At 39.6% G+C, this 12,472-nt stretch overlaps 1 protein-coding gene across 3 annotated transcripts in view; it reads left to right on the top strand.

Annotated features, from left to right (window-relative positions):
- Positions 1-12,472, top strand: part of TBXAS1 (thromboxane A synthase 1) — a 160,682-nt gene that overhangs the window by 32,787 nt on the left and 115,423 nt on the right. For all 3 annotated transcript variants that reach the window (XM_026512050.4, XM_044388694.3, XM_044388700.3), the window contains one exon: positions 11,802-11,895. In XM_026512050.4, coding sequence (XP_026367835.2) covers positions 11,802-11,895 — 94 coding nt within the window. The remainder of the gene's footprint in view (positions 1-11,801; positions 11,896-12,472) is intronic.

Raw genomic sequence — 12,472 nt, forward strand, 5'->3', positions numbered from 1 at the left:
GTACTGATTGAGATTTATTGACTCAACTGACTCTCCTGCTCTGAAAAGTTGGGATAAAAATGGGAAAGTTAGCTCTCTGTGCTTTAACAGTCATCAGCTGGATGACTTATTCTTTGTTAAGTAAAACTGTAGTATTTTCTTTAAAATATTTATCGGTTGGCTGTTTAGGTGGTAGGGCCAGCAAAGCCTAGTTCAGGGGTGCCCGAGACAGGAGCTGAGTGTCACGTGAGCCTTGAGCTTGCCTCTGTCCCACCCCCAAGCAGCTGTACCACCCAGTTCTCTCTAAACAGGAAGCCCTGATGATCTCATAGTCCCCACACAGACATTTCCCCTTTTCAGGCCCACTCCAAAATAAAGTCAGGATGCGTACACAATATAAGGTGCTGTGGTAACTGAATAATGACTCCCAAAGATGTCCATGCCCTAATCCCTGGAAACTGTGAATGCCACTTTAGATGGCAAAAGGGACTTTGAGGATGTGATTAAGGCTCTTGAGATGAGGAGGGTGTTCTGAATTCCCTGCGTGGGTCCTAAATGTAATCACAAGGGCCCGTATAAGAGGGATGCAGGAGGAGTCAGAATCAGAGATGTTAATGTGGTTACTGAAAGTAGAGATTGCAGTGATGTGTCCATAAGCCGAGGAAGCAAAGAACCAATACTCCCCTGGACAGAAAGACTGGGCCTTGTTGACATCTTAACTTTGGACTAGCAAGATTGATTTTGGACGGCTGGTCCCCAGAACTGTAAGATAACGTATTGTTTTGTTTTAAACCATTAACTTTGTGGTTATTTGTTCTAGCAACAATAGGAAACTAATACAGCTGGGAAAGATGACTTTAAAAATTTCCTTCTACTTTCTTTTTAAATTTTTTATTTATTTTATTTTTTAAATTTAAGTTCAATTAATTAACATATTATTATTAGTTTCAGAGGTAGAGTTCAGTGACTCCTTACTCTCATATAACACCCAGTGCCCTCCTTAATGCCCATCACCCAGTTACCCCATCCCCCACCTCCTCCCCTCCAGCAACCTTCAGTTTGTTTTCCATGATTAAGAGTCTCTTATGGTTTGTCTCACTCTCTGATTTCGTCTTGTGTTATTTTTCCTTCCCTTCCCCTATGATCCTCTGTTTTGCTTCTTAAATGCCACGTCAGTGAGATCATATGATAATTGTCTTTTTCTGATTGACTTATTTAACCTAATACCCTCTACTTCCACCCATGTCATTGCAAATGGCAAGATTTCATTTTTTTTATGACTGAGTAGTATTCCATTGTTTATATATACCACATCTTCTTTATCCATTCATCTGTCGATGGACATCTGAGCTCTTTCCCTAGTTTGGCTATTGTGCTATTGTGGACATTGCTGCTATAAACATTGGGGTGTAGGTGCCCCTTCAGATCACTACATTTGTATCTTTGGGGTAAATACCTAGTAGTGCAATGCTGGGTCATAGGGTAGCTCTATTTTTAACTTTTTGAGGAACCTCCATACTATTTTCCAGAGTGGCTGCACCAGCTTTCATTCCCACCAACGGTGTAAGAGGGTTCCTCTTTCTCCACATCCTCGCCAACATCTGTCATTTCCTGACTTGCTAGTTTTAGCCATTCTGACTAGTGTGAGGTGGAAAAATTCCTTCACTTTCTGATAGGATTCACCATATTGATCTTTTATGTAAGGTACCACTATACATTTAAAATAATACTAGTTACAGAGGATTCAATTAAAAAGTTTCAAGATCTATTTAAGTTTTTGAACAGACATCCATGTGATTGAAGTATCAAAATGGCATCATGAAGTATCACCAAGAAGTACAGTGAAAAGTCTTTCTCCTCTTATGATCCCTAGATATCATTTTCCACTAAACAGAATGAGGGCTTCTTGGGAAAGTGGCTAATCTAGGTCTGGGGCAAGAAATGTACAAGATGAACCTGGAACATCTTGTCATTTCAGAAAGCAAGAAAAAAAACCTATCAAAAATACTCAGGAGCAAACTTACACAAACTTTGGCTAATGCTCCCATTAGCCAAAGACGGGACAATTTGATGAATAAAATGACCATTGCAATGGATCAAAACACATCAAATATATTTAAATCCATGAATTCGTAAGGATACAAAAATACCATGAGTTAATACTGTAAGATGTTATGGAATAACTCATTATTTTGAAAACTAACAATAAAAGGAAAGAATTGAGCACTGATCCTACTTTTCTTATATGAACTGTTCCTCAGAGTAATCATAGCAGATGAGAGTAATTTCAGAATTATCCCAACTAATAAGTGCAGAAGGATATCACCATTTTCCATCTCCTAATGAATTAATAGATCTAGGTGATAATCCTCACAGCTGCTAAGATCATAATAAAAGAGAAAAATAGACATTATCAATCCACTATTGAGCAGTCTTGCAGACAAAGCCTCTAGATCAGTGGTTTCCAAACTTGGAACACTGCAATCACCTGAGGATCTTTTTAAAATTCCAAAGCCCAAGCCACACCCTAAATAATTAAGTCACCGTCTGGGGGTGGGGATGGGACACAAACATGAGAATATTCTGAAGGTCCTCAGTGTGCTGACAAAGTCAAGAACCAATGGTTTAGATCTCACTACCAAACTGGGACTGAAGAACATGTTGAACTACACCAGGGGATGCAACCAGTGAAATTCAGACTATGGGAAACCCTACAAGACTCAACCTGTTTTGTTTATAAAAAATGCAAGAGGAAAAAAGGTGGGCAGGGGGAAGTTGAGAGGAATTTAGACACTTAGAGATACTTAAAAGGCATCTGACCCAATTCAACATATAGAATTTGCTTAAATCTTCACTCAACAAACACACTGTAAAATTATGAGACAAGTGGAGGAATTTAATTGTGTAATATTACTATTACACATTACTATGTGTAATATTGTATCTTCATGACTTTCCAACTTTGTTGCATTGCATATTATTCAGTGGATGCATAATGATTTATTTAACCAGCCCCAAACTGACAGGCATCTAGGCTGTTTCCAATCTTTTGATGTTGTAAAAACGCTGAAATGAATACCCCTGTACATATGTATATGTTCAAGTATATGGGTAGAACAAATTTCTAGATGTGAATTTGATGGGTCAAAGGGTAAATGCATATGCTAGATACTAGCAAATCACCCTCCAATGGGCTTGTGCCAGGGTAGAAGCAGAGGAGATGGAAAGAAGTGGGCAGATATGGAGAAGGAGCTAATCGGAAGATGGAGCTAAAAGGATTGGCTGATAGAGTGTATGTGAAGTATGAAAAATGAAAGAGAGGGCTGAATCAGGTCTAATATCAGTCAGCCTCAGGTAAGTTTCACATGGATAGCTACTGCCTCCAATCTCAGTGATTTATATCAACAAATATTTCTTTCTTTCTCACACTAAATGTCCAGCATGGACCACTTTCAGCTCTGCTCCTCCTCTTCATTACAGGACCCAGGCTTCAGGGACAGCTCTCACCTGGTAGACTAGTGGTCTCATGGCAGAGGGGAAAATATCAAATGGCTCATGTGCTGCTCTCTTGAGTTGTGCTTGGACGTGGCACACATTGTGTCTGTTCATGCTCAGTTGGCCAAAAAAAAGTCACATAACCAAGCTATTGTAAATGGGCTGGAGATGCATAATCCCCCAACTAAAAGGGGCAGTCATAGTTTAAATAATCACACACCTGACCATGTTTCAAATGTTTCTGGCTTGAGCAATTGTGGATTGTAGTTGCAACAGTGACATAGAGATGACTTGGGCAGAATGAAATTTAGGGAGAAAATTGAATTCAGGTTTAGATATGTTAAGTTTAAAGTGCCTAACAGACATTAAAAGGGTGCCGCCAATTTGGCAGTTGGATAAGGATGAGTTCAGGGGAGGGGCATCTGGGTGGCTCAGTCGTTAAGCGTCTGCCTTCAGTTCAGGGCGTGATCCCAGGGTCCTGTGATCGAGCCCCGCATCGGGCTCCCTGCTCTGCTGGGAGCCTGCTTCTTCCTCTCCCACTCCCCTTGCTTGTGTTCCCTCTCATGCTGGCTGTCTCTCTCTCTCTCTCTCTGTCAAATAAAAAAATAAATAAATAAAATCTTAAAAAAAAAAAAAGATGAGTCCAGTGGAGAGAATGGAACTAGAGATAGAAATGTGGAAGTTATTTGTGTATAGGTGGTATGTAAAGTGATGAGACTATTTAGAAGGAAAGGAGCCAGCAAAGACATCGAGGAGCAGCCTCTGAGGTAGGAGAAGTGCCGACAGGGAGCATGAGGAGGAAAGTGTTTCAGGAAGAAGAAAGTGTTCATCTGTGCCAAATGCTACTGAGAGGTCAAGTACAAAGACTGGCAAGAAATCACTGATTGGGGGCGCCTGGGTAGCGCAGTTGTTAAAGCGTCTGCCTTCGGCTCAGGGCGTGATCCCGGCGTTATGGGATCGAGCCCCACATCGGGCTCCTCCGCTATGAGCCTGCTTCTTCCTCTCCCACTCCCCCTGCTGTGTTCCCTCTCTCGCTGGCTGTCTCTCTGTCACATAAATAAATAAAATCTTTAAAAAAAAAAAAAAGAAATCACTGATTGACAAGGTCAGGCTCATGGATGACCTTCACAAAGACAGTCCCAGTGAAGTGGTGGGTACACAAAACATAGTTGGAACAGGTGGAGAAGAGACTAGGGGTGTAGAAGGGGAGAGAAAAAGTCTAGATAATGCTTTCAAAGGACATTACTGGCAAGGAAGGAAGAAAAATAAGGCAATAACTGGAATCGAAGGAGTTTGCCTTTTTTCTTTAAGATGGAAGACACTGCAGCATGTCCATATGTGGACAGGAATGATCCAGTAGAAAAGGAGAAAGCAACACAACAGAAAGAAGAAATAGTTGAGAATTCTGAGTAAGAGATGGGTAAGAAACAGAAGTGAGGGGGTTGGCTTTCAGATAGAGAGAAGCTCTCTCATCATGAGCATCAGTTAATTAGTATCTGTTATTATTAAACCTTTGGCTTCTAATAAGCCTGCCTTTGTTCTCAGCATATTCACTGTGTGTTATCATGTCATGGCTTATCCACAACATCCTAGCCTAGAGGACGAGAAGAAACAGGCTAGTGGAGTTAGCGGCTACCAGCACCTGTTTGAAATGTGGCAGACCTGGTTTCCACTCTGACTCAATCGTTTAACACCACCATCACGTTGAGTACATTCCTTAGCCTCCTTAAGATTTAACTTCCTAATCAGTAATATGAAGATAATATTGATTTCTATCTTTATATGATTGTGAGAAGGCTCATGTAAGACAACATATATAAAGTTCTTAGCACAGTGCCTGGTACATAGGAAACATTAAACATTATTCTAAATTATAATAGTAGTAATGACTGTATAACTCTCTTTGCATGTCTGTATAAATGTATTTTTCTTGTGTTGTGACAAGGCTGTCTTCAGGTTAATGATTACAGGGACTAGGCTTTTGTGGTTTTTACATTATCGGGGAAAGAACTGCACATCAGTCAGATACTTAGATATTTATTCAGTACGCCTTCATTTTTTTCTCCTAGAGGAGTGAAGATTATAAGCAGTTCCCTTTTCTGGGTTTCTGGATTCAAGTTATAATGAATTTTACTTACTATGTCTCATGGATAAGGCTGGACAGAATTGAAAAACAACAGGAAGGTCTCATAATTCTAAAATATCTCCGAGTTTTGCTTGTGCGCATCTCATAGCATGTTTTATATTATATTCAGAAGTTTCCTATTAGAATGTTCTTAGAAATGAAAGCACAACATTTCAAAATGTGTGGGATGCAGGTAAAGAAGTACTTAGAGGGGGAAAAAAGAAGTACTTAGAGGGGGATTTACATCCTTAACTGCATTTATTTTTAAAAAATACTGAAAATAAGTGAGTTAAATTGTTAACTTAAAAAACTAAAACAAACAAAACCCAAAGAAACAAAGAACAAAGAGAAAACTCAAAAAAAGTAGAAGGAAGACCACAATAAAACAAATGAGTATAAAATAAAGAAATAGAAAACAAACAAAAAACCTAGAAATGATCAACAAAAGCAAAACTTGGTGCTTTGAAAAGATTAATAAAATAGACAAGTTTATAGCAAAACTAACTTTATAGCAAGAAAAACTTCTCTAAGCAAACTAGGAATAGAAGAAATGTCCTTAATCCAATAAAGGATATCTGTAAAAAGTCTGCAGCAAAATCTCCCACTTGATTTTGAAACATTAGATACCCTCCCATGGTCAGGAATAGGAAAAAGATGCTCTCTTTTATTGTTTCTTTTAAACATTATACTAGAGGTCCTAACCAATGTAATAAGGGAAGAAAATGAAAAGTGAGAAAAAAGGATTAGAAAGAAATAGAACTGCTATTATTTGCATAAAATATGACTGTCAGCATAAAAAAATCAGATATTCCACATGTGAATCAGCAGAACTAACAAGAAAGTTCAGAAGGATCCTTGCTTATAAGATTGGCATAAAAAACAAATGGTGAAATCACATGGTATTTGTCTTTCTCTGACATATGTGGAATTTAAGAAACAAAACAGATAAACACAGGGGAAGGGAAGGAAAAATAAAATAAGATGAAAACAGAGAGGGAGAAAAACTATAAGAGACTCTTAACTGTAGGAAACAAACAGAGGGTTGCTGGAGGGGTGGTGGGTGGGGGGACGGGTTAACTGGGTGATGGACATTAAGGAGGGCACTTGCAGTAATGAGCACTGGGTGTTCTATGCAACTGAAGAATCACTAAACTCTACCTCTAAACTAATAATACACTATATGTTAATTAAAAAAAACCCCAAATGGTGTTTCTACACATGAGCAATACCAATAACAAATATATGTAGATGGCAAAAAGATACTCTTCTGTGCATAAAATTAGAAAATGTTACAGAAGGACAGAGATAATGGAATCAATGTAGAGATAGAACACATTCATAGGTTGAGAATACTCAATGTGGTAATAATGTTGGTACCCTAATTTATAAATTTAATGTAATTCCAATAAAAATATCTCGACAGAAGTTTTCATCAAACTAGACTAATTAATTCTAAAATATGAGAAAGTAAGATATTAAAAAGTATTACAGAATTATAATAGTTAAAATAGTAAGGCATTTCCATAAGCCAGAAAAATGGATCAGAATTGACCCAAGCACCTCTATTACTGAGGTGTACGATAGAGGCAGCACTACAAATCAGTGGGGACAGAGGAGTGGGAAACTCTCTTTGCCAACTCTTCATAGGGGTATGCTTGGCTTTAGGGCAGGATTATTTTACCAGGGTCCCAGTGACATAATTGTTCTGATGAGCCACCTCTCATTATAGAACCTGCCTCAACACTTTGCCCTCTGAGGATTGATTTGGTTTCTCAAGCACTTGGAAAGGAGGGGCTCTGCGTAGGGACATCAGATTCTTGTTCCTGCAAAAGGACACCTATTCTTATAGATTAGTGAATGAACATTCTGGTTTGCAGGTTATATCTTAGTAGATAATCTAACTACTACTAACTGAGACACGTGTGAATGTACATCAGATGATTTCCAGCCCTGAGGGCAAGCTGACAGCAAGGTCTTGAGGGAATGCGTTCCAGGAAAGGGGACTGAACATGAGGATAAGGATGCTGAAACAGAGATGAGATGCTAACAGGGCAACTGCGATGACCTCATCGAGAAACTCAGTATTTCCAAGGAGTTCCTGCCTGGAGGCATGACTGAAGCAATTGCTATGCTTACAGTTTCTGTAGTATTAATGGAGCAAGGAAGGAGAAGAAAACAGAATTTAAAATCAACTAACAAGGCTGTAGTGAGTTATTTTCTAAATAAAAACTATTCAGAATTCATTTGCTTATCTTCCTCTCCCTGCCCAAATGTGTGCTTGGAGTCAGCCTGCAGTCACCTATCAATGACTGCTCAGTTTCCATTAATTATTTAACCAGTCAGTGTGGCACAATTATGCCTGCCACCTAGATAAGCCATGGTAGGAATGAAGGAGGGAAAGAAAGAATCATTTCAAAGTTGGGAAATATTTTTGAAATCAGAGAAAAAAAGATGGCAAAATGTCCTCTCTCTCTCTCTCTAATAATGAAAGAAATGCAGACATCAAAATACATTGATGTGTCTACAAAATTAGAAAAAATTTTATAAAAGCCTTTGGTGAAATGGACACACTGACAATGAGACTTGCTGGGACAAACTTTCTGGAAAGCACTGTGTACCAATGTCTGAATCCAGTGACCCGTGGATTTCAGATCTGGGAAAGCTCCATGCATAAACTGTTGGAAAAGCTCACTGAAGTAGCATAACTTAAATTAGCTAAAAAAAAAAAAAATCAAGAACACTCTAAATATTTAATAATAAGAATAGTTTAGTATATTATGAAATGTTCATAAGAGGAATATTATACAGCCATAAAAATAATATTCATAAAGGATTAATAACACAGATATTTCCCCCTTATAGTAAACGAAAAAAAGTAGAAATACAGAGAAATAGAAAAACGCTATACAGGATATAATCTCAAAAACAGAAAAAATTCTCAGAGAAAAAAACTAGAAAGAATTAGAGTAAAATGAAATTAGGCTTTGTCTCTGATAGTTGTAGATTTTTTTGCCCACCTTTCTGTCAAAGCTAGCCAACCTCACATTCTGCTACCATGTCTTAAAACCTTTTGAGAAGGTAACAATTTAAGACCTTGTTTCTAATAATATTTCCAATGTGGCCACAATTTTTAATGGAACTGATGGCCATACATGTCACAAGCAGAGAGTAACCATGACAAAGAGCAGGACAGGTGGGTTACCTGGCTTCACTGGAGAATCAGTTTTTACCCCAAGAGATGTGCTATTTGCCAAAGGAATCTTTCAGCATTTCAAAAACATCAACAACCTCCGAATCTCACCAAGGAGAAATTCTTTGAGAGTGTTGGCGAGAACATAATGGAGGAACCAAGAGTTGGCTGTTTCTAGAAGCACACTACAGAGAAATCACTTTCCCTATGGCTGCTTAAGAGATGCAGTGAGAGAAATCTTGGAGGGCAGGCCATCATTTGATTGTCTTCTCCTACTCCAAACCTCAATCAACTTGACTATCTCTTTAATGAATGATTAATCAACATATCCCCCCCCCAATTTATTACACGTGACTTCTTTGGCTAACCAACAGACTGACCACTTTTGTTGAATACATCAAGAAAGGGCTTTGTGTTGGGGAAAATGAAATATTGGGGAATTTCTAGTCTTTACAAATTGATTCTTACTTTGAACATGATCCATATGGTTCCATTTATTTTGAGAATGGGCAGTACAAGGCACACCACTGGCATTGCAGGAAATGTGTATGCTGTAGCAAGAAACAACTGCTTGAGTTGTGAAATGAAACCGAAGGATGCTATCTGAAGCCACTACATATATTTTCTGAAGTCGTTTTCCAACATAAGTATCCTTAATGCAGCAGGCAAAGGGAGAAGCAGGCTCCCTGCTGAGCAAGAAGCCCAATGCGGGACTCAGTCCCAGGAACCTGGGATCATGACTTGAGCCAGAGGCAGACGCTTAACCGACTGAGCCACCCAGGCGTCCCGACCTCATTTTAACTAAACATATTAACAACCGCGCTGTCAGAATAAGATCATATTCTGTGGTGCTAGAGGTTAGGACTTCAACTGATCTTTTTTGGCATGACACGTTTCAACCCATAACACCTGGGGTCCATGGGTTGTCTGAAGAGCCTTTTTGAGACAGACACAGGGCAGTGTGGGAACACTGGGAGCAGGGAGTGTGAAACAAGGGTGCAGAGAAGGAAGTGGGAGCAAGACAAATGAAACCCACTTTGCAATTTTGCCCAGAAGTCCGGTGGCAGTGATCTTTCCCCCTGATGATTTTGGTGCAAGGACTCTGGTTACTAATGGCAACTTTTGGCCAATCCCCAGCTGAAGATGCTCAAGTTCTATATACTTGACTATGGGTTGCAAAGTGAAGTTTATAGTTGTGTCCAGAACATTCTCTGCTGATGCCATATGTTTGAAAATGTCTGAATTTTGTGCAGAGGCACACAAGCAGTGTTTTTGTAAGTGGAGTTACATAATTAGGGCATGGACTTGCATAATAATTAGCACGTGTAATTAGCCACAGACTTCTTGTCCTTTAATTAGACAATCAAGACATCTAATTACAAAATTAAGATGTAATTATGTGGCCCAAGATCTACATATTTCCTTCCATCCATTAGAGATCACATTTAGAAAATAATTCACAAAAACTGATGAAGAAATGAACCTAGAAACCAGATTCAAGGATGTTGAGGGAAGGCTTAAGTGGACTGGTAAGTCTTCTTTGGTCTTCCCTCCTAGGTGTGAGGGGATTTATTTAAAATATCATAGTCTACTTGAATAAATAACTTGTACATACTACACTGTCGACCTTTGGTATACACGCTAATGAAGAGGAATGTTGGCACGACTAATCTGTATAATTCACACGTGGCTCTTGAGTGCGGTTTCTAATCACACTTGAACATGGCCTTATGTGTGATGTCCTGGGAATTCATTCAAACCCAATATAAGGCAGGCAGATGGTGGAAACCTCCTTCCTATTCTTGGTTCTCCCTTATAACTACTTTAAAAGTAGACCCATTGCTCAGAATAATGCAAACCAGCACTTTGGTTGGGTTGTCCTTTCCCTGAATATTTGAGTATTTGATGAAAAGGTCTTATTTTAAGTGCTCCGTATTGGACTACAGGTGGGAAAGGGGAAGGTCGAAGACTATAGCGAACATTCCATCTTTCTAATGGTAAGCGAGTGATTTTAAGAGCAGCATTCTGTTCATTTAAACTCTAGTGTTCCTAGGAAGCTTGGCTGTAATGATAGGCTCTATATTTTTCCTTGCTCCTAAATTGAGATTTGGCTGATCTCTGCATGACGCTAAACACCCAGTTTGACTCATTAATTTTTCTGAACTAACTGAACTTTTGACCTAATTGGCTGGCTGATTAGGGATTACAGCCATATGCCCAAGTTTTTCTAAGCCAGTTCTGACTTTAACTGTGTTATCCCTCTGTTCCCATAAACTGGTGAAATATCCTAGTAATTCCAATGTTTTGACAGCTATGCTGCACTTCTCAGACTGCTGCTTTCTCCTGGAAAGTGGCACCGAAATCTGTCGGGCCACGTTTCCTGATTTTCGGTTAAGAAAATATGCTTCCCATATGGTTTCAGGCCGTGAAAACAAAGACACGAAGAGGTTATAAGCAGTTGGCAATGAGGTCTTGTCTCCATGGTGTGTTCTCTCCCTCCCTATTTTTGTGTTTCTCTATTGGAACACGGAATGTGATGAGGGACAAATTATGTGCAGGGGTCAGTTTTGACCAGCAAAACACACAAATTTGCAAAGGGAACTTATTTTTGCCATTCTTTTTTTTCTCTTTTTTGCTTTGCCTTCTAATAATTGTTCATGGCCCATACAGAAGCAAAGGAATTGAACTGGGGAGACGTACATTTTTAAAAACAACATATTGGTGGAAATTTTAGGTGGTGAAGGGGATTTAGAGGACAGCATCACCAAGGTGTCTTCCACCTGTGAGATTTTAAGATTCCTCAATCTCCAGCCTGTCACAGGATCAGGAGAAATTTCCTGGGGTCCGTTCCACTCACTCACCTCTATCTCTTCGGTCCTTAGATACAGTCAGCTGGAAACCACTCCTTCCACCCTTCCTTGAGGAGAGCTCACTAATTCTGTTTCCTAATAGGGCCAGTGTATGAATGAAAACTTCAATTTCTTGGTTTTTAAGATCTGCTTTTCCCCTCAGGTACTCTACATCAGCGTTTTCAAGACTGGAGAAGTTGGGCATCAGACATCCCAAGCCTTCTCCTTTTATTGGAAACTTGACATTTTTCTTCCAGGTAAGGGCAGTCTTCCATTGTCTTCTAGCATAAGATATGCTGAGCCCATGGCAGCTTTACCCATGAAGCACTGCGTCCATCTAGGTCACCCATACTGGGATGGTCTATATGTGAAGGCACTCTGTGATGAGCCTTCCCCTACTTGAATGAATTCTCACGTGAAGACAACGATACATTGCTTACCACTCATCAACAGGTGTTGAGTCCTGTCATCCATTCATTCATCCATTCACCCCAAAACCAACTGACTGAGTATCTAAATGTGCCAGGCCCTGGGATGTGGAAGAAGTAGTTACTTATGCCCTCAAGCACGCACGTGAAATCACGGCGTTTGGAGCCAGATGGGATGTACTCTAGTACTAGATAAGGCAAGACAGATGGTAGCTGCGGTATCCTTCAGAAGAGAGGGAGATCTGTCACGGCTAGAATCACCCTGGAGGACTTCCTGGAGAAGGAGGTCTGGCAGGAGCAATAAACACAAGGACAAGAACACAAACCAGGTGGGGAGCAACAATGTGTGTGATTGCACTTAAATGAGAAATAGGGCACAGCTTGATGAGCAGCCTGGATGGACTAG

This window comes from Ursus arctos, unplaced genomic scaffold (genome assembly GCF_023065955.2).
Source record: "Ursus arctos isolate Adak ecotype North America unplaced genomic scaffold, UrsArc2.0 scaffold_3, whole genome shotgun sequence".
NCBI lineage: Eukaryota > Metazoa > Chordata > Mammalia > Carnivora > Ursidae > Ursus > Ursus arctos.